A 24,251-nucleotide genomic window follows, 5' to 3' on the forward strand; every position below is an offset into this window, starting at 1 on the left:
ATTTGAGGAGTTTATTCTCAACATTTTATTTAGACTTTTTTCTGGAAATTTAACGAAATTTTTTCTCGTAATTTAATGAGTTTATTCTCAACATTTTATTTAGACTTTTTTCTCGAAATTCAACAATTTTTCTCGTAATTGAATGAGTTTATTCTCAACATTTTATTTCGACTTTTTTCTCGAAATTTAACAACTTTAATCTCGAGATGGTTTTAATTTTTTATTATTGCTTGGCCCTAATCCTCTTCTGTACGATCCCAGCCGAGGAATAAGGGTTTTATCTAGCGAAACGAATAGTCATTTTCTAAAAAAAAATATATATATATACTTTTTAACCACAAATGCTCGTCTTACACTAGCTCTAATAATCGTAATCACAATGGAGAGGCCATGCGTGACATAGGCGGAAGTGCTGCCCTAGTGTTTACACGTGTGGAGAAGGACGACCGTTCAAAAGTTGTTGTGATGTTGAATGACAAATCTTTTCAAATTATTGTTTAAAATTGTCCTTTCGTATGTGTATCCTTATGTTTAAATATTTTGAAACACTTGCTCGGTACTTCCGCCTACGTTACGTGTCACCTTTCCAACATGATTACGTAATGCGTGGCGCATAGCAGAGCTAGTGCAAGATGAGCATTTGTGATTAAAAAGCATATAAATTTGTTTAGTTTTTTTTTAGAAAGTGACCAATTGTTCCACTAGATAAGACCCTTATTCCTTGTCTGGGATCGTGTAGAGCCCTTTGAAGCTGCACTGAAACTGCAATTTTGACCTTCAACCCATTAAAGTCCACTATATGGAGAAAAAACCTGGAATGTTTTCCTCAGAAACCTTAATTTCGACTGAAGAAAGAAAGACATGATCATCTTTGATGCCATGGGGGTGAGTAAATTATAAGGAAATTTTAATTCTGAAGTGAACTAATCCTGTTCATGGTCCAACAACAAAGACAATTAAAAGAATTAAGACGTAAGAGCCTTCATTATCAGTTCCCTCCTACAGACATCAAAAGACACATACAGTGAGAGTGCAGCTGCCCTGGTGGTGTGACTTTCTTCTCTCACACTGCTGTTTGTGTTGAGGATGTTTACCGATCCCAGGAAAGACAAACAGGTTCATTCTTAGTTGTGGGAGTTGTGCTCAAACAGAGGAGCAAATAGGATTGATTCAGCAAAAGGGTCAGTCTGTTACTCATTGTTGCTATTGTTGTTTTTCGTGTCCTTTCACGTTAGCTGTGTCTTCATACACACAGACTTTCCCGTCAACTGCCAGGGTCAAAACTGGATTTTTTTAGATTCCATGACGTTTTATAATACAGAGGCTATGCTAAATGCATTTGATATATTCACATTTGATGTATACTAATATCAGATAAAACTATGGCTGTAAATGCCAATTATTATAGATAAAATAAAGATTGCACATAGAATTCACTTGAAAATGTTTATTATCACTTACCAGCACAGATGATCGGCTTTCACTCGCAGTCACCTATCCACTGTGAGTGTAAACATCTGGGAACAGCTGCACAAATGTGGCACTGGCACAGCTGATCTCTGCAATGACACAGGAAAACAATTTTATTTGGCTCGCTGTTGATAAATCAATTTTATTTGGTTATGTGATGTTTGCGCATGTGGATTTTGGATTGTTAGGTTTCATTTAACATTTAGTTACGATGACAAATATAAACACATTTATATAATTAAGTGCAAAACTGGCTTTTGTTTGTCATAATGCTATGATATACCTGACTATTTTCCATTTATAATGGACAGGCTACTAGTATACAGTACTGTAGTAAAGTATTTTGAGGAGTATATGAAACAAAGAAACGCCTAGTTGAACACTGATTGGTTTGATCAGCAATAGTGATTGTCTGTGCAGGGTATAAATCACAGAGGGAACAAGCCTCAGCAGAGAGGTTTTATGAGGGGAGACTTCCCTTGCATCCTGCAGGGGGTAGAAGCCGACACTGTCCAAGTGTCAAAGACCTTTTAACTGGCAGGATCACAAACAAAGAATTATTACTTTATTGGACATCATTTAGAGAGACTTTTTTCCACTCTCTCTGATTTCTAGTCAAAGAGAAGAATTAACACGCAGAAGCTATTCACTTAAAATGATCGTTATTATGAAGGTTACATTTGAGATATACTCCTGCATGGTTGCTGTGGTTGATGAAAACCTCTCAGAGAATATAGCAAAGGTCATTGCAATTAATTTGTTAATTATGCACCCATAAAACAGTTATGCACATGAATTGTTTGAGCGAGGCCACTTAACATTTGAACAAGTGCATTATACTAAAATTAATGATGCCCATACAAGTTCAAATTTCAGCTATTGTCACAGCCGCTAATGAATTGCTGACACAAAACAGTAACACTATTGTCAAAGCATTTGGAGAATGCACAAATTCATAGCTGCAGTAATGCAGAAGACAAAAAAAGATGGTCAAATCTCTGAGAAAGCTGCATAACTTAATCCATTGAGAATTTGAGTACATGATGGGGCTAGTTTTCACACACTCTTTTGATTTAGAATAAAATTAGGAAATTGAATTTAAAATAAGGCTATTGTATTTTGCTAGCTGTTTAGTAAACAAGTGAGTGCAATACAACTAGATGGAAAACATTCAGAAAAGCAACTATATAAAGAAAAGTTTTAAGTTTTTAAATGAAATTTTGAAATGTTCTCAGGACTGTGTGTTCGTCATAAGTGTCAAATCACACTTCTATAGAGACAGTCTATAAGTTGTCATGTGTTTTAGATTTTGTCATTTATAAAATGTTTTGTAAAAAACAAACTGTGTATCCAGTACTGTATTGTACATTTGCACAGCACACACTGCCCCACCTATCGTTGGCCAAAACAATGGTTTGATTTTTTTCATGTTACCTCCTCCATACTTTTCATGATTCACTTGTCATGATTTTCTTGGTGTTTCGTAATTATTTTAAGTTTAAATATTAAGTTTTTATATTTATGCTATAGTTACAGATTCCCGTGTTGTGACAACTTACTCCATTTGACAACATGCCCCATTGAGGCAAACTGGAAAGTGCCTTTTTGCGCATTATATAACATTTATAACTAACGTTTTGGAATCATCCTGCCTTCACATTTTTTTTGACAAATTAAATATTCCCGCGTAACACACCTCTGCACCTGAACGCCACGCGCTGACTGAGTCCAAAGGTGAATTTGTCCCCTACCTGCGCAAACTTCCTGTGAAAGCGTCAGATCCGACTGTTTGTCTGAAACTCATGATGGTTGCCTCGCCTGCGGTTTAATAACACCTGGCGTGGTGTCTAGTTATCAGAACATGGGAATGGAAATTAAGATATATTAATATTTTGGTGTATAGACGAAGTCACGACGGTTTATGTTCTATATTTCTACCGAGTCTTTGTTTTATTACTTCCGGAAAATCCCCACAGGTAAGACGAGTTTCGGTCTTGAGCGCGAAATACCTTACGCGTCTCTTTTCTTACATAATACAATATTCTCACAATATTTGCTTTAAACTCAAATCTAAGCTACTTTTGTTGCTTTATTATCACTGAATGTGAATCATTGAAGGTTAAAGGAGAGCAAAGCGATCATTACACCGCTTCTGACATACCTCGGACACATTGTGTTTTTAGGAGGTTGGGTACGTTGTTAAGATAAAGGTAACTAGGCTGAGTTACGTAGAGCGACAAATGCTTTATTTGTATTGCTTCTTTACCCGACGTGTAGGCTGATTCAAGGGCACTCGGTTGTCCAGGTTACCATCAGAATCTCATGTCAGCTGATTGATGAATGATTTATGGCTTCTTTCTCGTGTGTCACGTATACCTGCAACGTGTAGGTCAGACCATGAAGACCATGTGATATGTGGTATTAAAATAAAACATAATACTAATATCAGCTAACTCCATAAAACGGGTGAAGTTTCCCCCCTCCAGAAGGAGGAGTCTCCTTTCATAATAAACAACTCAGACCTCTAAAGGTAAACAAATATGATGCTGTACTGTATGTTTTCTGTTCTGCTGGTTGATATGTACTGGTGTGTGTTTTTTAGTTTGCTTGTTTCTTTCTTAGAGAAGAGAATGTTGATGGTTGTTGAACTCATCTGGTTTAACATTACATTAAATGGATCATTTGTCCAGAAATTAAAATTCTGCCATCATTTATTTACTTTTAGTGTTACTTTAGTCGTGTACGGTATGACTTTCTTTTTACTTTGAACAAAAAAATGAGATGCTGACAGCATGCAGATGCAATGAAAGTGAATGGTGACTGAAGCTGTCAGTCCCTAGTATTATGCCTCCTTTGTGTTTCACAGAAAAAGGGAAAGTTTTGGAATGGGATTAGAGGAGTAAATGATGAAAAAGTTTTCATTTTTGGGTGAAATGCCTTTTTAAGTCTTGAAATGGTGATTTAGGGCATGCATTAATGGCTATAGTAGACAATGTTTAATCAGCCTTTGTTCCTATTGACTTGAAGGACAATAAAGAAAAACTCCAGGTGACTATACAGCAGAATATTTTCATACTTTCCAAACTAAGTCATTCTGTCAGAGCTGTGCCATTGCCCTTGTATTCATTATGTGAGGGTGTGTCTGGGGGAATGATTCATGGTCCCTATTTGAGTTTCAGAGTGGGTGTTCACATTTTCTTTGATTTACCATTTGTTCTGTCGGTGGTGGACAGGAATAGTGTTAATTTATGATATCAGCACCCAGATAATCTTAAAGGGATAGTTTACCCAAAATCAAATGAAAATTCTGTCATTTACTCGCCCTCAAGTTGTTCTAAACTTGTATGAATTTCTTTCTCCTGCTGAACACAAAAGAAGGATACCCATATTTTAAAGAATATGGCTAACCAATAGTGGTTCAACGGATCACAAAACTCACGGTTCAGATCATATCACGGTTATCAAGTCACGGGTCGGATAATTTTTCGGATCAGCACAAAAAAAAAAAAAAAAATTGGGGGCTAACTTTGGAATTTATTACTTAGCCCACTTTAACTACTCCGATACCACAGCAGAAACTACTAGCCTAACTAATACATTATTAAAATGCAAGTGAACAGACTGTACACCAATTACAAGCATAGATAAACAACATAAAGTTACAAATAAAGTATAAGGTCAAACTGTAGTATAATGTAACTGTAATATATATTTTCGTGTACAGAAATGTAATAATTAAATGTAAAATGACACTGTTCACTGTATAAATTTAATATAGGTTAAGTTAAAGCTGTTTTTTGTTGTTTGATTTACATGACAGACAACAGCAGGTATTTATAGGTTGCTGTCACTTTAAGAGTAAGACCCCATGCATGCTCACATCCGATAGATATCAATTTGGAGTTCGCGAACTATCTGAAACGCACCTCTGTGTGCGCGCGAGCCTTGTATGTGTGTCTGTGCGCACCGATAACAGCGTGGCGTGTGATACCAAATTAAAACCCCTTTTGCCTCTTCTAGTGCTGGTATGGTTTTATATCTATTTAATGTGTAAACTAGCAAGACAAAAACACGTGCAAATGATAACCTTTCACTCTAATGTGGTTAAACTTGAAAATTGATCCGCGAATCACATTCGAGCCGAACCGTGGGGCTTGGTCCTTACGGATCACGGATGAACAACGATCCGTTTAACCACTACTAACCAAACAGTTGATGGTCCTCACTTGACTTCAATATTATGGAAAAAATACAATCAATGTGGCCCATTAACTGTTTGGTTATTGACATTCTTCAAAATATCTTCTTTTGTGTTTAGCAGAAAAAAGAAATTCATACAGTTTTCGAACTGTATGGTAACAGCATTTTCATTTTTGGGTGAACTATCCCTTTAACATCTGGAAACACTTTATGGACTTTGAAACGGTCCATGTGACTGTTCAGTACACAAATAGGTAAGTGATAAATTGTGGACTTAGGTTTGTTTTGTAGTGGAGTTTAACCTTGAGAGGCTCACAAACTCTACATCATTAGAGGACAGGAGAGATTGACAAGCTGCTTGTCTCCAGTACTCCCATGAGGCTATGGGGTGAGTCCGTCTATCTTAGCCAGGGTCACAGCTTCATTGGACATGTGTGGAAATAAACATAAACTAAACATCACTATGCCACAAGGTTCAGGGTTTTATGATATAGAATGTTTATCAAGGCTGCTGTTAATTACTGGTGTTTAATAAGACACTTTTTACTATTTACTATGTTGAAAACCTTAACCCCAAGTTATACATTTTGGCATGATAAAATGGGCAACAAAATCCAACAGTTTTGCACTGATATGCCCCAAACCTTATCTTGTGATGTGAAAATGGTACTGTATATATTCACTCGCTACTGTTCAGAATACCATAGCGACAGCCTAGCCTAACCCTGGCATTGTGGATATGAATTTTACGGTATTTTTTTCAAAGTGCATTGTATTATCAAGTACAGATAAACCAATAAATACATTAATGTTATGGCCAATTAGGCATGCTAATGATTAATCAACCATCGATTAATTGTCAATAGTAATTTAATCAATAAGATTTATCGATAGTTGATCAAGCAAGGTAATAATAAGAAATAAAATAAACAAGTAATAATAAGATCCTAGTGGATGATTGATGATCTTCCTGCACTGGTTCAGCTGTGCGCTCCTATTCTATTGGGCCGTTTGTACAACGTTTTCAACTAAAACAGAAACCTTTTTGTGCATTTTGGCCTTTCATTTACATGACAACGGCGTTTTGGGGGCCTGACATTGCAAACTTTTGAAAACGTGTGTCACAAAGTGCTTGTTTTTGAAAACGGTACCTTTTATTTTCTCAGTGTAGGCTACAAAAACGCGAAATTGTGAAAACAGTGACCTCATGCGCATTACATGTTCAGTCTATAGTGTTTATTTACAAAGTGACATCGCCAACTGCTGGCCTGGTAGCATAATACAGTGTTGTTTTTTTTTATCATTTTCGTGGATCGTCGTGCAAACGTACCTTATGGCGCATGGTAAATCAAGACCTGTCAATCTGAGCAATCAAACCAGTCCAAGCACGCTCCAGCTGTAAACAATGTCTGATTGGTCTCTACTCTCTACACATCATCCCTACCCACCCACCACACCCATAATACAGTTTCCATTGGTTAAACTTTCAAATGATGTTGGAAAAGACTGTTTCATGATCGTGATGCGATTGAATCCTGGAAGTCCTATAGCTTTAGCCAAGCAGCATGTCATGTCACTCTGCTCATTGTCTTATATTGTGTTTGGGTGTGTTCGAGACCACCAGGGGCCTGTACCATGATAGTAGATGAACAAACTCAGGGTTATAGGATTAGTTTCGAGTTGACAAAACCAAACCACTCCAATCCGGCTTTGTTGGTACCATGATGCTGATCATCAACTTTCTCTGTCAACTCAAGCTTTGATCCTGAGCATGTGCACATGAATCCGTGACATCAGTGGCAAACAGCCAATCACATGCCTTGCAACAGAAATAAACTGTGATTCACTTCTTGTGAGAGAGCCAGCGTGATTCAAAACTCTTTCGCTGAAAATGAAGAATTTAAATGCATTTACAGTAATGGAAAATACTTGTCTGTGAAAGAGGACAAATAAAAGAAACTATATTTCTTTATCAGTGCAAGTGAAAGCTGTGAAGTTAGTTTATATAGTTAATATATAGCGATAGAGACTTAAACATACAAGGTCACATGTAGTAATTTTTAAAGAGTATATTTACTCCTTATTTAGGCCTATATTACATGTGATCTATATATATTAATATTCATTGAAACTAAATGCTTAATAACTACTGTTACACTAAACTTTCGTGTGTGTAATGGATTAATAAAAATATAGATTATATAATTATACAAATCATATAAATTATATTATCATTAAAAGCAGACGATTCCATCATTAAATATTTTTTTTTACTGTATAATGACCTTTAATTTGGAGGAAGAGAAACTGGGGGAGTGATTTTGTGTTGAGTGTGTCAGTGTCACTTAGCTTACATCTGATTGGTCCAATTTCAGTTTGAAATCTCTAACCCAGAACATAACCTGCCTCGGAGAAGGTTAGACGTGGAGCGTAAGTTACTATGGTGATGAACACCACTAAAAGCCAAGTTACTTTCATGGTACCTAAAACCCAGAATTGGCGCAAACTAATCTGAAACTTACCTGGCTAGCCAGCTAATCCAGCTTCACGGTACAGGCCCCTGCTCTAAATAAAGATATGTCATCTACTTAGGTTTACTAATGTTTCGCAAAGTTCCAAACAAAAATGTGGCCCAAAAGCATCATGTGTATACTGTTTACACCTGCATCAGCAGCGCTTTTTCATAGTTATTTTTTTTCAGGCTATGAAAATGGAGTACTTTCAATATGTCAGCAAATATATAAAGAAAAGCACTTGTTAAGTGATGGTCATATTCCCTATATTCACTAAAGCCAAGCTTCTAAGCTTTTAAACGACACCTATTTTTTGTTGGTTAAGCAAGTGGCCCATGCTTTAGATTTAAGCGGTAGATGTTAACGATTAATTGATCGTTAATTTAAACAATGATCGATTATGGAATTTGATGTAATTTGACATCCCTATTGCCAATATTAAAATTCTGTACTATCATAACATAATATAAAGTATGAAAATTGGATATTTATTTAGGTATTTGCTAAAGATTACATTTTAACAGTGTTATTAAATTATAAAGTATTTTTTTAAAGATAAGCTTTAGAAGAAGGGAAAGTTAATATAAATGAAAAAATTGAAGGATTAAATATACAATATTGACAAATATTTCTAATATCTGTTAGGTATTTTATCTAGATTTAAAGTAATTTTGCTTGATTTGCCACTTATTTAAATGTAATGGTAAGGATTATCACAGGTTTATCTCTGTTCAGTTATCAGAAAATAGAAGGGCAGTGAGAGATAGAAATATGTCCTGCTTGACCTCTGACAAACACACACACACACACACATGCTGTGTGATTGGCCAGAGGTTGAGCTTGGTTCTTAGAATGCTCTGCCTGCGCTAGGACCACATCAGCATTCTACACTCCCCCTCGTCCTCCGTCACACACACACAAATGCATGCTCTCAACCCCTCCTCCTGGGTCGACACAGCCGGACTCTGAACGTTTCTCTCCAGTCTGTTGAGCTCCCCTTTAACAGCATGTCCTTGCATACGCACACTCACACGCACAAACGCACTCTGTCCCTAGTTGAGATGACGGGCTCTGGTTTCAGTCGGGCTGCAGGCGGCCAGCGCAGCTGTTATGCTTGAGTTTCTTGTTTTCATGCAGTGGCTGCTGGGAGTCAAACTGCACTGCCATCTGAGGTGGGTTGGAATAATGATTGAGATTTACTACCTCACATTCATGGCGGACAGTCTGTTTGTTTTGCTCATCCTTTGAAGTGCCGGTTGTTAATTGTGTCATTGCATTGTGCTATTAAGTGTTTTTATAGAATGGGAATTTTTGGTGTCATAATTTTATGGTATTCTAAAGGAGATGTTTTTATAGTATTATTATTAGAGTCACTGACACATAAGAGTGTCCATGATAAAAGATTTAATTTAAAACAAATGCCACAACTTTGTATTTATGTTGGTTTTGAAAAACTTAAATGCCATTTAACAAAAATATCATGTGGTGTAACCAGGTAAAAGTAATTGTCCTTATACTTTAAATGAATACATGTACACATTTGAATCATTATCATAGTCTTCTAGGTAATTTTTTTTTATTAATATCATGAATTATTCATTCATAAATATCTTTTAAGTATTCAGGGAGCTGCACCACATGACATCTTGAACGTGTGATGTGTTTAAGGTTACAATACACAAACATTCATTGTAGATGGATTTAGCAGAGATTATGTAGCTCACAGAGGGAAATCGCCCACTGCAGGTCGGGCATGCAGGAGTCATTACCAACAAGCTTTTAATTTCTACACTATTAACTTTGAGTTTTTACTTCTTTTTCGAGCAGCTTCTTTGTTCGACCTAGTAGGTAAGTTTTGACTGTTGCCCTCTTGAAATTTCACAGAGCTCTGACTTGAACAGTGATATTTAGCCATACTCTGATTGCTGTTGAGGAGGAAACTCGTGGAAAGGATACAGCTGCAGCCCTCTCCCCATATTGTTGCTGTTAAGTGTATCCATGTCATTTCCTCTCCAGCCGGCATGAGCCAAAAAAAGAATGCAAGACGTGAGCTTCAGTTTTTCTTTGTTCTCTTTTCCAACAGAAACTTGGGTGTAGATGAAGCAGCTAGCAGCTTTTACTCTTTCTGGATTGGAAGTATTTGATTGCTTCTCATCTGATGAATCTGATGTTGAGTTTGCAAGCTGAGAAAGAGGCGTAAGCTCTCCAGCCCTGCGGACGTCCAGCTTAACTTCTTCAGGCCATGATGGAGTCAAAGACGTCTCCACTGGCGGGTGGCGTAACGTGGGCGCGGGTGTGTAAGGAATGTGGACAGTGTCATGAAGGTCAGGACAGTCACCTGTTTGAATATCAGGATGATGTGGACGACGAGTTGGTGTGCCACATCTGCCTGCAGCCTCTGTTGCAGCCCATGGACACGCCATGCGGCCACACATACTGCTTCCAGTGCCTCAGCAACTTCTTGCACGACCAAGACTTCTGTCCAGTCGACCGCCAGAGGCTTCAGCTACAGCAATGCCGGGCCTCCAGCCTGCTGGTGCGCAACCTGCTGGACAAACTGGCTGTGCTATGCCCGTTCCGCAGCGAGTGCCAACAGAGCATGCAACGCTGTGAGCTGCAGCCCCATCTGCACAACAGGTTAGTGCTTGCCAGAACAATTTTTAAAATGGAACGAAATGGAAATGGTGTTTACTGTTTACATATCACTAAAGCACCAAGGCATACTCAAAGAGACGTAGACAGAGATAATGCGGATATCATTCTGGAGAAATGAAATGAAATCAGTTATGAAGAGTCAGTGGATAAACATGCACGTTATTGTATTACTGTAGCCATTAAGAGAGCCGCTTAAACATTTGTGGAATTCCACTTATCCAGGTTTCATGTGAACAGAGAGATTTGAGAGAGCTGAACAGGATTAAAGAATAGACGCAAGTGGACCGTATGACCAACTAGAACTGGGTGACTCTCTTTTACATAATGGAGTTAATTAGGAATCACATGAGTGATTACTATAGAATGTCTGCAGATAGTTTATCTTAGTCACCATCTGCCAGAAAAACATTTGTGCCTGTTACAGGATTTAAGTAGTATTAAGAGCTCATCCCCTCTCACATCTTTCCCCTTTTACAAACTTATAGTTTCCACTGAGCTATAAGATTAAATGTAAAAATAAAAGTATATAAAATTCACTAAAAGTTTGATCCACTAAATGCAAAGCCATAGTTGATGATCTGGGTGATATGGTATGCAAAAAAGAAAACGGTCCTTGGGAATAAAATCCATGACTTTGGCATTAATGGAACACTAGTATGACCCTGTGCCTCAGCGTTCATCTCACTTACATGGGTTTCCTTTTGCCTTTTTATCATACTTATCTTCTGTGATGTAATAGCATGGACTAAAGGTTGTTTGGCTGATAGTTCACGTGGGCAGGAACGGCCCAATCTAAACAGAGAGCAGCTGTGGGATGGGAAGGGAGGTGTTGACATGGTGAAACCCAGACTAGACCTGATTCTGCTTATTTTTTGACCATCTCCTTCCCTGCAATGCAGCAGAAAAGCTGTTTCATCTCTTCATCTGCATAGCTCCTCTTGTTTCTGTACTGAGAATTCCCACTCCCTGAGCATGTTCATCTAAACAAATAGATAAACGCTATGTAGCTTTGCACTGGAACATTTAAGCATTGATTTGTTTTTCGCTGCTGTTTTCTGCTGACTCCTGAATATGGCATATCTAGAGCAGTAGTCAGCATTGGTGCATGTTTGGGATATTTTTAGTTACCGTAGCTGCCATCTATGGTAATGAATGTCTTGTAGGTTAATTAAAGGCAGGCCACTGAGTAATGATGCTGAAGTTCTCTCTGTTTCACTGTGCTCCAATTCTCTCCTTTTCAGATGTCCTGCATTCAAACGACTCAGGGAAGAGGCGGAGAAAAAAAAGAGACCGTCCTGGAATGAGTTTAAAGGAAGCAAATCAGATGGAGATTTAGCTGATGCCAAATCTACCCCAATCGCACGCACAGCTCAACTCAGTGGACCCTCAGAACCTGGACTGGTCAACCCGGCCTTTGAGGAGGGTGAAGATGGTATAGCATCAATTTCTGTTTTTCTTATACCCTGTCTATCAAATATTATTACAAAGTCCTGTGATGAGTGTTAGCTGTTCCATGTGCAGGTAGTTATGATATTCCAAGTGTAATTAAGATTAGGAGTATTTGCACAATTTTATGGAATACTAGTACCAAAATGGTTTTCTGACTTTTTACGGTTATCATTTATTATTATTATTATTAATTGTCATTGCTCAAAATTATGTCGTCACTTCCTCTAGATTAGTTTTACTGTTTGTTCACCCAAAAATGAAATTTCTGTAATTAATTACTCACCCTCATGTCGTTCCACACCCATAAGAATGTTCGGAACACAAATTAAGATATTTTTGATGAAATCCGAGGATTCACACATAGGCAGCTTTTTGCACCTTTTGACATCCTGAAAGGTAGTTGAAAACATGGTTAAAATAGTCAACGTGACTGCAGTAGTTCAACCTTAATGTTGTGAAGCGACAAGAATACTTTTTGTGCGCAACAACAAAACAAAAAAAACAACTTTATTCAACAATTTGAACCGTTGTCAGATGTAGTGAACTCAGCGCAGGCTTCCTTGTTTACGTCCGAACGGCAACTCGGTATTGGCCAAAGCTGAACACATGAGCAGCACGACGCATGCATGTGATGCTGACACAGGATCCGGCCAATAATGAGCCGGCTTTCGGACGTAAACATGAAAGCCTGCGCTACGTATGACAATGGTTCAAATTGTTGAATAAAGTTATTTTTGTTTTGTTTTTGCTCACAAAAAGTACTCTCGTCACTTCACATTGAACCACTGCAGTCACGTTGACTATTTTAACCATGTTTTTAACTACCTTTCTGGACATTAAAAGGTGCAATAACGTTGCTGCCTATGTGTGGATCAGATACTTTTGATGAAATCCGAGGATATCTTAATTTGTGTTCTGAAGATGAACGAAGGTCTTACAGGTGTGGAAAGTGCATAACAGAAATTTCATTTTTGGATTAACTAACTCCTTAAAGTTCAACTTTAAAAACACTAATAATTTAATAACACTGTTAAATGTAATCTTTTGGAAACCTCACAATAAATATCCACTTTTCAGTTTATAAGACATTTTAAAGCATTTGAAATTACTGATTTTTAGTTTGTTTTATTTTTAATGAATGTAGATGGTATAGAAATTTTGATGTTGTTATTCATTTATTGGTTATCATCACACAAGTATTTACATATATGATATTAAATGCAGCACACCACCTAGTAAGGATTAGATGTATAAAAGAATAAAGTACATTCTTGGTGTTTTTTTTTTTTTTTTTTTTGGAATTGCAGTTGTTTTTGATTTGTGGTAGCTCAAGAGGAAAGGTGAGAAGAGTGTAGCACAGACAGTGAAAAGCAGAGGAAATTGATTTGCAGCTGTGTTTACTTTTGGGTAAACCAAAACAGAGGGAATCTTTCATGTGGGCCTTTATCTTGTGAGTAGATGGCTGAGGAGTGTCAGGATGTTATTAATTTTCCAGTGGAATACGTTATGGCATTAAAACCAACAATCGTCACTGTCTGACAACATGTATACTCATGTAGATTCACTCCAGATTCTGTCTGTTTTAAAGCTCTAAAACACCTGGAGAGAGTCTGGACCTGTCATCTGGTTTAATGGAAATTCTGTTAGTCATAAAGTTACCTAGCAACTATCTAATTGTCTCATGGGAATATTACATCATATGTTTGTGTGCTTCCTTAGATAAATGACTCAGTACAAAGCAGCCGTAAACATACTGCATGAGTTACTGCTATATGTTGCAATAGTTGTAAGCATTTGTCAGGTTCCTGATGGTCTGTTGGTTTTGCAGACACCCCTCTGAGGTCCAGTCTCGTGGCAGAGGCAACCGTAGTGGAGCTGTTTCGAGAGGATACAGATGAGGATTTGGGATTGCGTATAGTGGGAGGGAAGGACACACCCTTGGGCAACATCGTCATTCAGGAGATCGTGCGTGATTCACTGGCTGCTCGAGATGGCAAGTTGGCTCCCGGAGATCATATTCTAGAGGTGAGGCATATCTCAGCTTGTCACGCCATCATGGCGGTTTTAGATCATCATTCTCTGGATTTAAACCCATTGGATGTTTTCCTCAGCTTTTATCTCTCAGAATCTGACATTCCGTCCAGTTCTCATGTTGTCAGTGTATATATTCCAGTGTCATTGTGTTTACATTGCAGTCACATCTCTGGATAAAGGTCACAAGACCCTGCTTTCCCAAATATCCGCAAAGCAGGATCTTTCTTTTTCACTGGCTGGCACATGACTGACTGTTAAAATGTAACAGTTTGCAGTTGAGTAAACAAATTCTGTCATAGGAAGTGTATCAAAATATGTATAGTTAATATGAGCACAAGGATTATCTCTGACGTTTAGCGAAACACTATTCCAAATAATTTTGACCTTGCAATACACTGAGGGGGATGACCTGCATTAAACAATAAAATAAATAAAACATTTTGTATAGAAAACTATTGAATACAGTCTGCATCCTATGTGACTTTTGACAAAAATGCAGTGCATTTGTTTTTGTAAGACTCTTTAATTTAGCTCCGAACTACTCAAGGAACCTTTAAATAGCGAAGTTGCACAGTATTGCTTCTCAATTACAATTCAGTTCAGTTAGGCAATTTACATTCTTGTTCCCACAATCCTACACTCTCCTAGGATTTCTTCCCCTGGTAGTCCTGGAATGCAATGCCTTAGTAAAACAAACCAGCATGACTGGCTTCACATTCAAATTCAACCTTGAGCTTTAATGAATGCCTCCAGCTCATCTTGTCTTCTCTGAGATCATATATATGGAAATCTAAATGAGGCCAACTGACAGCCCTAGGATGATCTGTATCCCAAGCGGAGCTCCTTTGGCTTTTTTAGGGAGCTATGGCCTGTAAAGAGATCTGTGGATGGCTTGCATATCTTATTTCTTGAAATGGAATCTCTCTTTTCCCCTTCTGGTTCAACACTGCATAGATTATCACAAAGGGCTATTCCAAGCCTTAGGCAGGAAGCCTTTCTCTGGTCCAGAAGCATGCATACAGCATTATTTTAGGATCTATTAATATGGTGTTCTTTAAAGAGAACAAAACGTACTGGTTGGATCTTAAAGGGGTCATGAATTGAGAAATCAGATCTTTTTGCATTTAAGAGGTCATTGTACCTTAAAAATATCCTGTAAGTTTCAAAACACAAAACTTCCTTGTTTGTCCAAAAACAGTTTTTATTGAAACCATGCTGCCAAAATGACTAGTTTTGGATTTTGGCATATTATGACGTAATAGTGCCTTTGCAGAAGAAAATCAACAGCTACTTCTGCATCACCTCTTTTGCCCTGCCCACCGATTTGTGCATGTCATGTTGTAGTAAATATGAGAGAAACACAAACACAGGTTTATTTGAGCAACAAAACGACATAAATTAGGGATGCACCAAAATTTAAGCCGCATGAAAATTATTGGCCGAAAATGCCATTGGTTACCAAGACATTTTGAAGTGTCAAGTTGTGGAAAAACACAGTCTTTGCATTGCCTTCCTTGTGGTCCTAACATTAAGAAAGTGTGGATGAACATTTTATTTTTATCGAAGTTACAAATCATGTTAGTAAGACACTGTTCGTTTGTTCAGGTCATTTTACTGAGGATTCGTTTTTAAACAAGACACCGTTCAGTGCAGAGAGACTGAAAATAAAAGAAGATTCTGTGATGAATGTTTTGGATTCAAAAGTGTTGTGCCGAATTCTGTGACTCACTGAATTATGTGTCTCTAGTAGGCACTGTTTTGAGCTAATCCTAATCCTAACCCTACCATAATTTCTATTATGTGCATGGTCACATAACTCAGTGGGTCGCATGAATTCGGTATAACCAGATATGTAAGAGAGAACACTACTTTTGTTATTGTTTTGATCAAAGCCATTCACTGTAATCCTGAATAAAGTCTTCAGTGAGCGACAGTGACACTTCTTCTACATCACAATGCGGAAGAAATGATCTGCTGCTACATCCGTTACACTGCGACCTCGAACTAACAGTGTGATCTTTGCAGGTAAATGATGTCAGTTTGGCATCCATTCCCCACAGTCGTGCCATAGCTGTGCTTCGGCAGTCATGTTCCCGCCTCAGGCTAACTGTCATGCAGGAGAAGGGCTTCAAGCCCCGGCCTGAACATCTCGCTCAACCCTCAGCTTCTCCCCCATCGCAGTCTCCCAGTCCCAACCAGAACCTCGGAACCGTCATCCAGGTCACCCTGGTAAAGCGTGAGCGCTCTGAGCCATTGGGCATCAAACTCATCCGTAAGTCTGAGGAGCCAGGAGTCTTCATCCTGGACCTGCTGCCTGGAGGACTGGCTGCCAAAGATGGCAAACTGAGGAACAATGACAAAGTGCTAGGCATCAATGGACAGGACCTGAGACATGGCACCCCAGAGAGTGCAGCTCAGATCATACAGGTACAGCGAGACAGGACAGACAAATTCACTTCAGAGAGAAAAAGTGGATGTGTCAGTCTAATACTACTAAAAATGATAATTATTTATATTTAGGATTCCAGGTTTTATAATAAATGTTATGTATGTGGCAGGCAAGTGAAATGCGCGTGAACTTCGTAGTGATGAGACTTCCTGATCTCTCTGAGGAGGGTGGTGAGGGACAGAGTCGTGGAGCCAGGAGAGTCCCTGAACCGCAGTATTTCAAACGACGCTCCGAATACATGAAGGTAAAAAGTTGTTGACAAGTAAAGGCAGGTCTAGTCTAAGCTGTGACCTAGAGTTAAGCTTACTTGGGTGATGCAAGTTTGCATTTTACTCACTCCCAATCCCATTTCCCATTTCACTTCCTATTATTTTCTGTCCTGCCTCTTTTTTTTTTTTTTTTACATATTATATTTTTATTAGATTTATGGTGTGTAAGATTTAGGGTGTTTTTTGAAAGAATTCTCTCATGCTCACCAAGACTGCATGTATTTGATCAGAAATACAGAATTACATAAGAACAGTACTATTGTGAAATATTACAATTGTACAACTCTGATGGCAAAGCTGAATTTTCAGCATCATTACTTCAGTCTTCAGTGTCACATGATCCTACAGAAATCATTTTAATATGATTTTGTGCTCAAGAAACATTTATTAGCAATGTTGAAAAGATTTGTTCTGCTTATTTTTGTGAAAACCTTGATACATTTTTTTTTCCAGGATTCTTAGAATAGAAAGTTTTGTAACAATGTCAAAGTCAATCAATTTTTGATTAATTTAATGCATCCTTGCTGAATAAAAGATCATTTAAATCTTTCAAAAAAATCTGAACCCAAACTTTTGAACAGTAATGTATATAAATATATATTAAAAAATGCTGGGTAGATTACAAATTGTAATCGATTACATCACAAAATCGGATTGTAATCAGTTACTGATTCTAAATTACATGACAGAAACTGTAGTTAGTAATTCATTACATTACACATATGTAATATAATCTGACTACTTTTTGGTTACTTTTAGATTATGTTTGACCCAACTCGTTTATCACATTGATTTGAATAGGATAATCTTGTAAAATATTGATATAAAATACAAAGAGAAAAAAAAATTCCCTCCTTTATTATCAACAACATAAAGTGCAATAAAAATCACATTACATCAGGGTTTCCCAGACTGGCGTTTGTGAGTTTAATGAAAAGCTAGTAATTAAATTATAACTAATTTTAAAATAAAAACAATCAACATAAACACTCACTAAAAAAGATGAAATAATTGTTTACCTGCATGTCATGTGACCGTTAACCAACATCAGAGAACTGTGAACTTAATTTTATTATTATTTATTTATTATTGACTTGTTCGTCAGAAGCTGATTAGATATGCATTTATGCAATGTTGAGAAAACCGAGTATTTTAAAACGTAATATAATCTGATTACGTAATCAGTTTCTACCCAGCACTGTTTATATAATATAAATAAGTTGAATTGAGTAAATGTAATTGAATTCTACACTTAAATTATTTTTGAGACACAGCACTGGCCAAAAGTGAAGAGATCTGAACAAAAGAGAAACAATCTGTCTCTCAGATATGCAGAATCTGTCTCATACATTTCACAGGGAATATCATGAATTATCTTCATGCACTGCATTGTATTAAATTCTGACATGTATTGCAATGTTTTGTGTATTATGAGGTTGTTTATTGTACTATGATGTTATTATACAATACCCAGACTTACAAAGAACATAAAAAAAAAATGCATTGTGGATACAGCTGTACATACTCATTTGAATGGTTGCATGTTTCATTGGTTGTGCTACTGTAGTCAAAATCTGCGGATGTGTGTGCGCGAAGGGACTTTTTACCCAGATACCAGTCACACCCTGCTTTTGTGACACTTCCTCACCAGCTGAAGGCCGAGGCAGCAAACACAGGCTGGGTAGTGGGAGATGAAAGCAGATGACCCCCTCTCTCTCTAGGACTCGTCCCTGATCAAAAGGCCCAGGGTGCTGCTCTCTGAGCTGCTGCAGCCACTGTGTTTGTTTGTAGCTGGGGATCAAAGCTGGTGACAGTTAGCTTTCACCTGTGGAGTTGAAGCTTGAGCTCATGCTGGGAGGAAGAGCCTCCCTGCTGGCTAGGAAGAGGCTGCCCCTCCCCCCATAGAGGTCTGGGGACTCCAGTGAGACTGGGAGAAGATGGCTGAAGGAGAGCGTTTTGCCACAATCTATGAGTTACGATGACAACGCGTCACATTAACGCATCTCTCTGCTTCGCAGCAGGATCTGGGATGTTTGTTTTTACAAATGTTTTCACCGCAGGAGTCAGGCACATGTCTTAAACTTTCACTTTTCACCCAACCCCCAAGTACAGAACTTCATTAAGTCATTAAGTTTGCTTATATACACAGTTATAATCGAGCTACAGCAGGTTTTTGCGTAGTTGAGGTACAGCCTCCATATGTTTGTCAAAGTATACACGACACAAAAATATTTGAAGGATTAAAACATCACTTCAGTCTTTCAAAGCATGGCAAGGCCGATTGTTATCCGATTATTGTGTATACACTAATTCCAAAAATTTTTTTTTTTTTTAATTTAAGAAATTAGTCATTTTATGCCATAAAATTCATTAAATTGATCAAAAGTGACTAAAACATTTACATTGTAACAAAAAAAAAATCTATTTCAAATAAAGTTTAAGAATGTGAATAAAAATGTATTGTTTCCTTAAAAATATTAAGCAGCACAACTGTTTTCAATATTAATAATAATAAGAAATGTTTCTTGAGCAGCAAATCAGCATATTAGAATGATTTCTGAAAGATCATGTGATGCTGAAGACTGGAGCATTGATGCTCCATAAATTCAGCTTTGCCACCACTGGAATAAATTACATTTTACAATATATTGAAATAGTTTTGATTGGCAAAGTTATATTTTAAATTGTAATAATATTTGACAACATTAATGTTTTTAATGTATTTCTGATCAAACTTTTAAATTACATGTACATTATATTTATTTATTAATTCAGTATTGTGCAAGTTTTTTTAATGTGCATTATGTGTGTTCAGGAGCCTCCAGGTGGGTTCTCCAGTCAAGAGAAGACGGTGAGTCTAAAGAAGGAACCTCGACACTCTCTAGGCATCACCATCGCAGGTGGGAGAGACTGCCGCAGCCGCTTGCCTGTCTACATCACCAGTGTGCAGCCGGTGGGCTGCCTGCACAGAGACGGCACCGTCAAAACAGGTCATTGTCTTCACGCCTCCTTGTAAAATGCTTATTTCTCTGTGAGCATCATGCACAATGCTTGTGTTAACTCTGTGTTGTCATGGCTACTGTTGCTCAGGTGATGTACTGCTGAGTATAAATGGCATTGACTTGACCCATCTCACCTACAATGAGGCGGTGACTGTCCTAAAGGCTCAGACGGCTCAGAACACGGTAACACTTCGAGTCATCCAAACCTTCACTGATGAGGAGGAACAGGATGGCGAATCCAGCACCAGAGACCAAGACATGGAAACGCTGGAGGGACCCAAAGAGGATGACATTAACTGGGTTCCTCTCTGGACCCGCTGGCTTGGCCTTCCCAGGTGGGTGGGCTAGGGATGTGGATCATTATACTGTGCTCATGTACTAATTAAAATGCACTGATACCACACAGCATGTGTACAGTACGGTGTTTGAGTCCAGACAAAGAAAGACAATCAGAGATATGAGGATATCAGAGATTAAAGATGTCTATGAAGTAAATGCATCTAATTGATAGAATATTAAGAATAAATTCAATATTCACGCCTGTATAGCTGCTTTGTGTGAGCTTGGACAGATATGGCAATACCAAAGAAAGTAAAATGATAACATAATACATAACACATAATAACACTAATGTTACTTGACCATAAGGAGAAAAAGCGCACATGCTCTTGATTGCTAATCACTCACTCAGCACACGCGTGTCATATATGTAGCCTAAGTAAATATATGAACTGTTTCATGATTTATGTATAACATGTTTCCTACATTACTACAGGAAAACGCCATGTGATTACTGTCTCTGCACTGGAACAGCTCTAAATGTGCGCTGTAGATAAAATACGATAGAGCGTCGGCGCCGATAGCCTAGTGGTTAGTGCGCCAACATAATGCTCAAATGCGTTCACAGCGATTCGAGAGCTATCTGACTCCTCCATAGACAGCAATTTAACCACCACATTTGAGGTCCAGAAAGGTACTAAATGGTCCACGTGACTATAGTGGTTCAACCTTAATGTAATGAAGCGATGAGAATACTTACAAAAAGTAAGTCTACTTTGCACAAAGTGCAAAAACAAAACAAAAATAACAACTTTATTCAGCAATATCTTCTCTTCTGTGTCATTCTCATACGTTGTTTACGTCCAGTGCTTCCAGGTTCTACATCAGAATGCCAGCTCAGTATTGGCCGACGCTGATCACGTGAGCAACATGATGCATGCATGTGATGCTGACGCAGGAGCCGGCCAATAATGAGTCGCCGTTCTAACGTAGAACCTGGAAGCACTGGATGTAAACAACGTATGAGAATGACACAGAAGATATTGTTGAATAAAGTCGTTGTTGAATAAAGTCATTTTGTTTTTGTGCACAAAAAGTATTCTCAACACTTCATAAAATTAAGGTTGAACCACTGCAGTCACGTGGACCATTTTAACAATGTCTTTAGTACCTTTTTGGACCTTGAATGTGGTGATTAAATTGCTGTCTATGAACGAGTCAGAGCACATTTGGATTTCATCAAAAATATCTTAATTGTTCAGAAGATGAACAAAAGTCTTACGGGTGTGGAATGACATGAGGGTGAATAATTAATGACAGAATTTTCATTTTGGGGTGAACTAACTATCTAATATTTAAGTGCAATATTCAATTTGATATCCTCTGCTGTAACTTTTAGCCTAGTTTATGGCCGTATGGGCTTAAACATGGGCAAAATTAATTATTTGACAATCTCTTTTTAATCTCAAGCTACATCCACTGGTGTCGTGACATTATGCTAATGAAGACCAACAGTGAGAGCTGGGGCTTCAGTATCGTGGGAGGATATGAGGAGAGTCGTGGCCAGCAGCCCTTCTTCATCAAGACCATAGTGCCTGGAACTCCGGCTCACTTTGATGGACGGCTCAAGTGAGTGTCTCTCGTCCTCTTTTAACAACATTTAATACACATTAGAGTTCAAAAGTTTACATTTTGAAAATGCACTCAAAAAAGTTATTTTAATTATAATAATATTTGACAATATTACTGTGTTGTTCTTGCATAAACTTTTAAATGGTAGTGTAGATTAAATGAACAATTTCTTGGCCTAGCATTGCTTTGAAGTAATACAATTGTGTTCGTCAACAAGTTATTATGAAAGACATTCTTGAGTGCAACGAGTCTATAAAATGAAACGCTTTGTTTACTGAGACACTCTCATGCTCTCCTGCAGGTGCGGCGATGAAATTGTGGCTGTGAATGGACTCACTACAGTCGGCATGAATAACTCCTCATTGATCCCAATGCTGAAACTGCAGAAGAACAAAGTCACATTGACCGTGGTCTCCTGGCCCGGCAGCCTGGTTTAAAGACTAGCCTGAACTCTTACTGTTACTGGGGTCTACCACAAGATACTTGCACAAGTCTAATATTGGAGAAGAGATGTACTGACCATTATTGCATCCTCTCTCCAGAACAGGGTGGCATATTGGGGAAGTCTGTTAACAGTCATTGACCAAGATGAAAGGTTGATATTATTTAATCCGCTGTAGGCATTTAGTGTTTCGCAAAGCTTTTTGTTGAGATGTGATTGTGAAAGAAGTGTGAACCGCACTTAAGGATACTAGACAAGTTTGAATTCCTTTTTAAAAATAAGTTTTAAATTAGGATATTTATCATGCCCCTTGCTTATTTTAGTGTGGAACTTCAAGACTTCTTGTTTCCATATATAACGAGTAATAATCTTTTAGATGGTTTATGATTGACATCAAATGGTCAGTAGTAAGGTAATGAATATTTTGACGATACCTGGAGTTGTACGGTCACAATCTTATGTTAATGCCGCTCTAATGGCACTTTGTACACTGTTATAAGTTCTGAGAATAGTTACACTAGTGTAAAACTATGTAGTTGCTGTTGGGGTGATAAGTATGGACTGTTTTTTACAACCACAGCTTGGCTCGTTTGACACTTTTTTTAAAGAATGTATCTCTTGGGTGCCTTGGATATAAATACGTACAAACACACTGATCTATACCTGCCTTAATTGCCTGTACACCAAAAATGCCATTCGTTATCTTTGGCCTTTCATCATCTAAAGAATGTTTATTTGAATGCTTTGTTGTTGTTTTTTCATCTGATATCTGTATGTTTAACCCTTTTACTTTTTAAAGCATTTTAGTGAATTTCAATTATGTTCTTTGGACTAGCAAAGCAATGTGAAAGGGTTATGATGACAGAATAAATGATTTTGTTTTATTTTATTACGTCATTGTTCTAGGCTGTGGCTGTTTTCAATATTTTAACTGATCATAACGTAATAGATTCCAGCTCAACTATTATTTTTATTAGCTCTTGTAGAATTCCAAATATTTCATATAAATGTGCATGCAATCTGCTGAGGCTTATTCTACAGTGCATCTGCCTGAACTACAGTACGTAGCTTCAACATTTTACCTTTTCTTGCATTATACTCTGTAGCTATTTCCTGTTGTTCAAGAGTTAACGCTAAACCCATATTTCACTCGTCTTCCAAATCATTTATTATAGTCCCTCTGGGATTTCTAGGCAATAACTTCGGCTTTGCCCTGTTGAGTATCGCACGATCTGAGCAGTTTGCAGGGCAAGCAGGCCGCGTGCTGTCACACATGGGACCTGTGAAGGATGTAAATCAGCCCTGCATAGTTTTAATTTAATCCTTGAACTATGAACCAAGAATTAAAGTTTTAAATCCTGCTGACATGCTAAACTAATGCAATAGGTTGCCAACTGTGAATGAAAAACATGACGTGCACAAGGCGTTCATTGTTGAATTTGATGTGCGACTATAATATCAGTATATTGTTTTCAAAATGATACACTCTGATGGTCTATTTGAAGATGTGCAAAAGTCACCAAACACCTGCTGAGAATGTGAACTCCCTCTGTGACACAAAAGGATGTTGATTTATCTTTGAATGCATTTCAGATTACATATTTCAGACAGATAACCAAATATTAATGGCTAAAAATGTACATTTTTCAAACGCAAAAGACATTGTCAGAGATTATGTTAGGCCAAATTTGAAAATACATTTTGACTGGTCCACATTCTTCATTGTGTCTTAGCCTGCCCCCTAGAGGCCGTATAAAGCTCAAGCGTTTTATATTCTTGCAAAATTGTTGCTTAGAACCTTAAAATACATAAAACACCAGTGAAAGTGGACAGATTCTTTCAAATGCAGCTGTTTGT

At 37.7% G+C, this 24,251-nt stretch overlaps 1 protein-coding gene across 2 annotated transcripts; it reads left to right on the plus strand.

Moving 5' to 3' along the window:
- Positions 1 to 3,243: 3,243 nt before the first annotated feature.
- On the plus strand, positions 3,244 to 23,284 carry lnx2b (ligand of numb-protein X 2b). 2 transcript variants are annotated; one of them, XM_067387209.1, is made up of 10 exons: positions 3,244 to 3,446; positions 10,267 to 10,820; positions 12,080 to 12,270; positions 14,116 to 14,312; positions 16,347 to 16,748; positions 16,880 to 17,014; positions 19,855 to 20,029; positions 20,130 to 20,376; positions 21,791 to 21,949; positions 22,254 to 23,284. In XM_067387209.1, exons 2-10 carry the CDS (start codon positions 10,426 to 10,428, stop codon positions 22,387 to 22,389), a joined length of 2,037 nt encoding a protein of 678 aa, XP_067243310.1. In that variant the 5' UTR covers positions 3,244 to 3,446; positions 10,267 to 10,425; the 3' UTR covers positions 22,390 to 23,284. The 2 variants fall into 2 exon arrangements, with proteins under 2 accessions (XP_067243310.1, XP_067243317.1); XM_067387216.1 differs by lacking the exon at positions 3,244 to 3,446 and adding an exon at positions 8,956 to 9,355.
- The last annotated feature ends 967 nt before the right edge of the window (positions 23,285 to 24,251 follow it).

This window comes from Chanodichthys erythropterus, chromosome 1 (assembly GCF_024489055.1).
Source record: "Chanodichthys erythropterus isolate Z2021 chromosome 1, ASM2448905v1, whole genome shotgun sequence".
Taxonomy (NCBI): Eukaryota; Metazoa; Chordata; class Actinopteri; order Cypriniformes; family Xenocyprididae; genus Chanodichthys; species Chanodichthys erythropterus.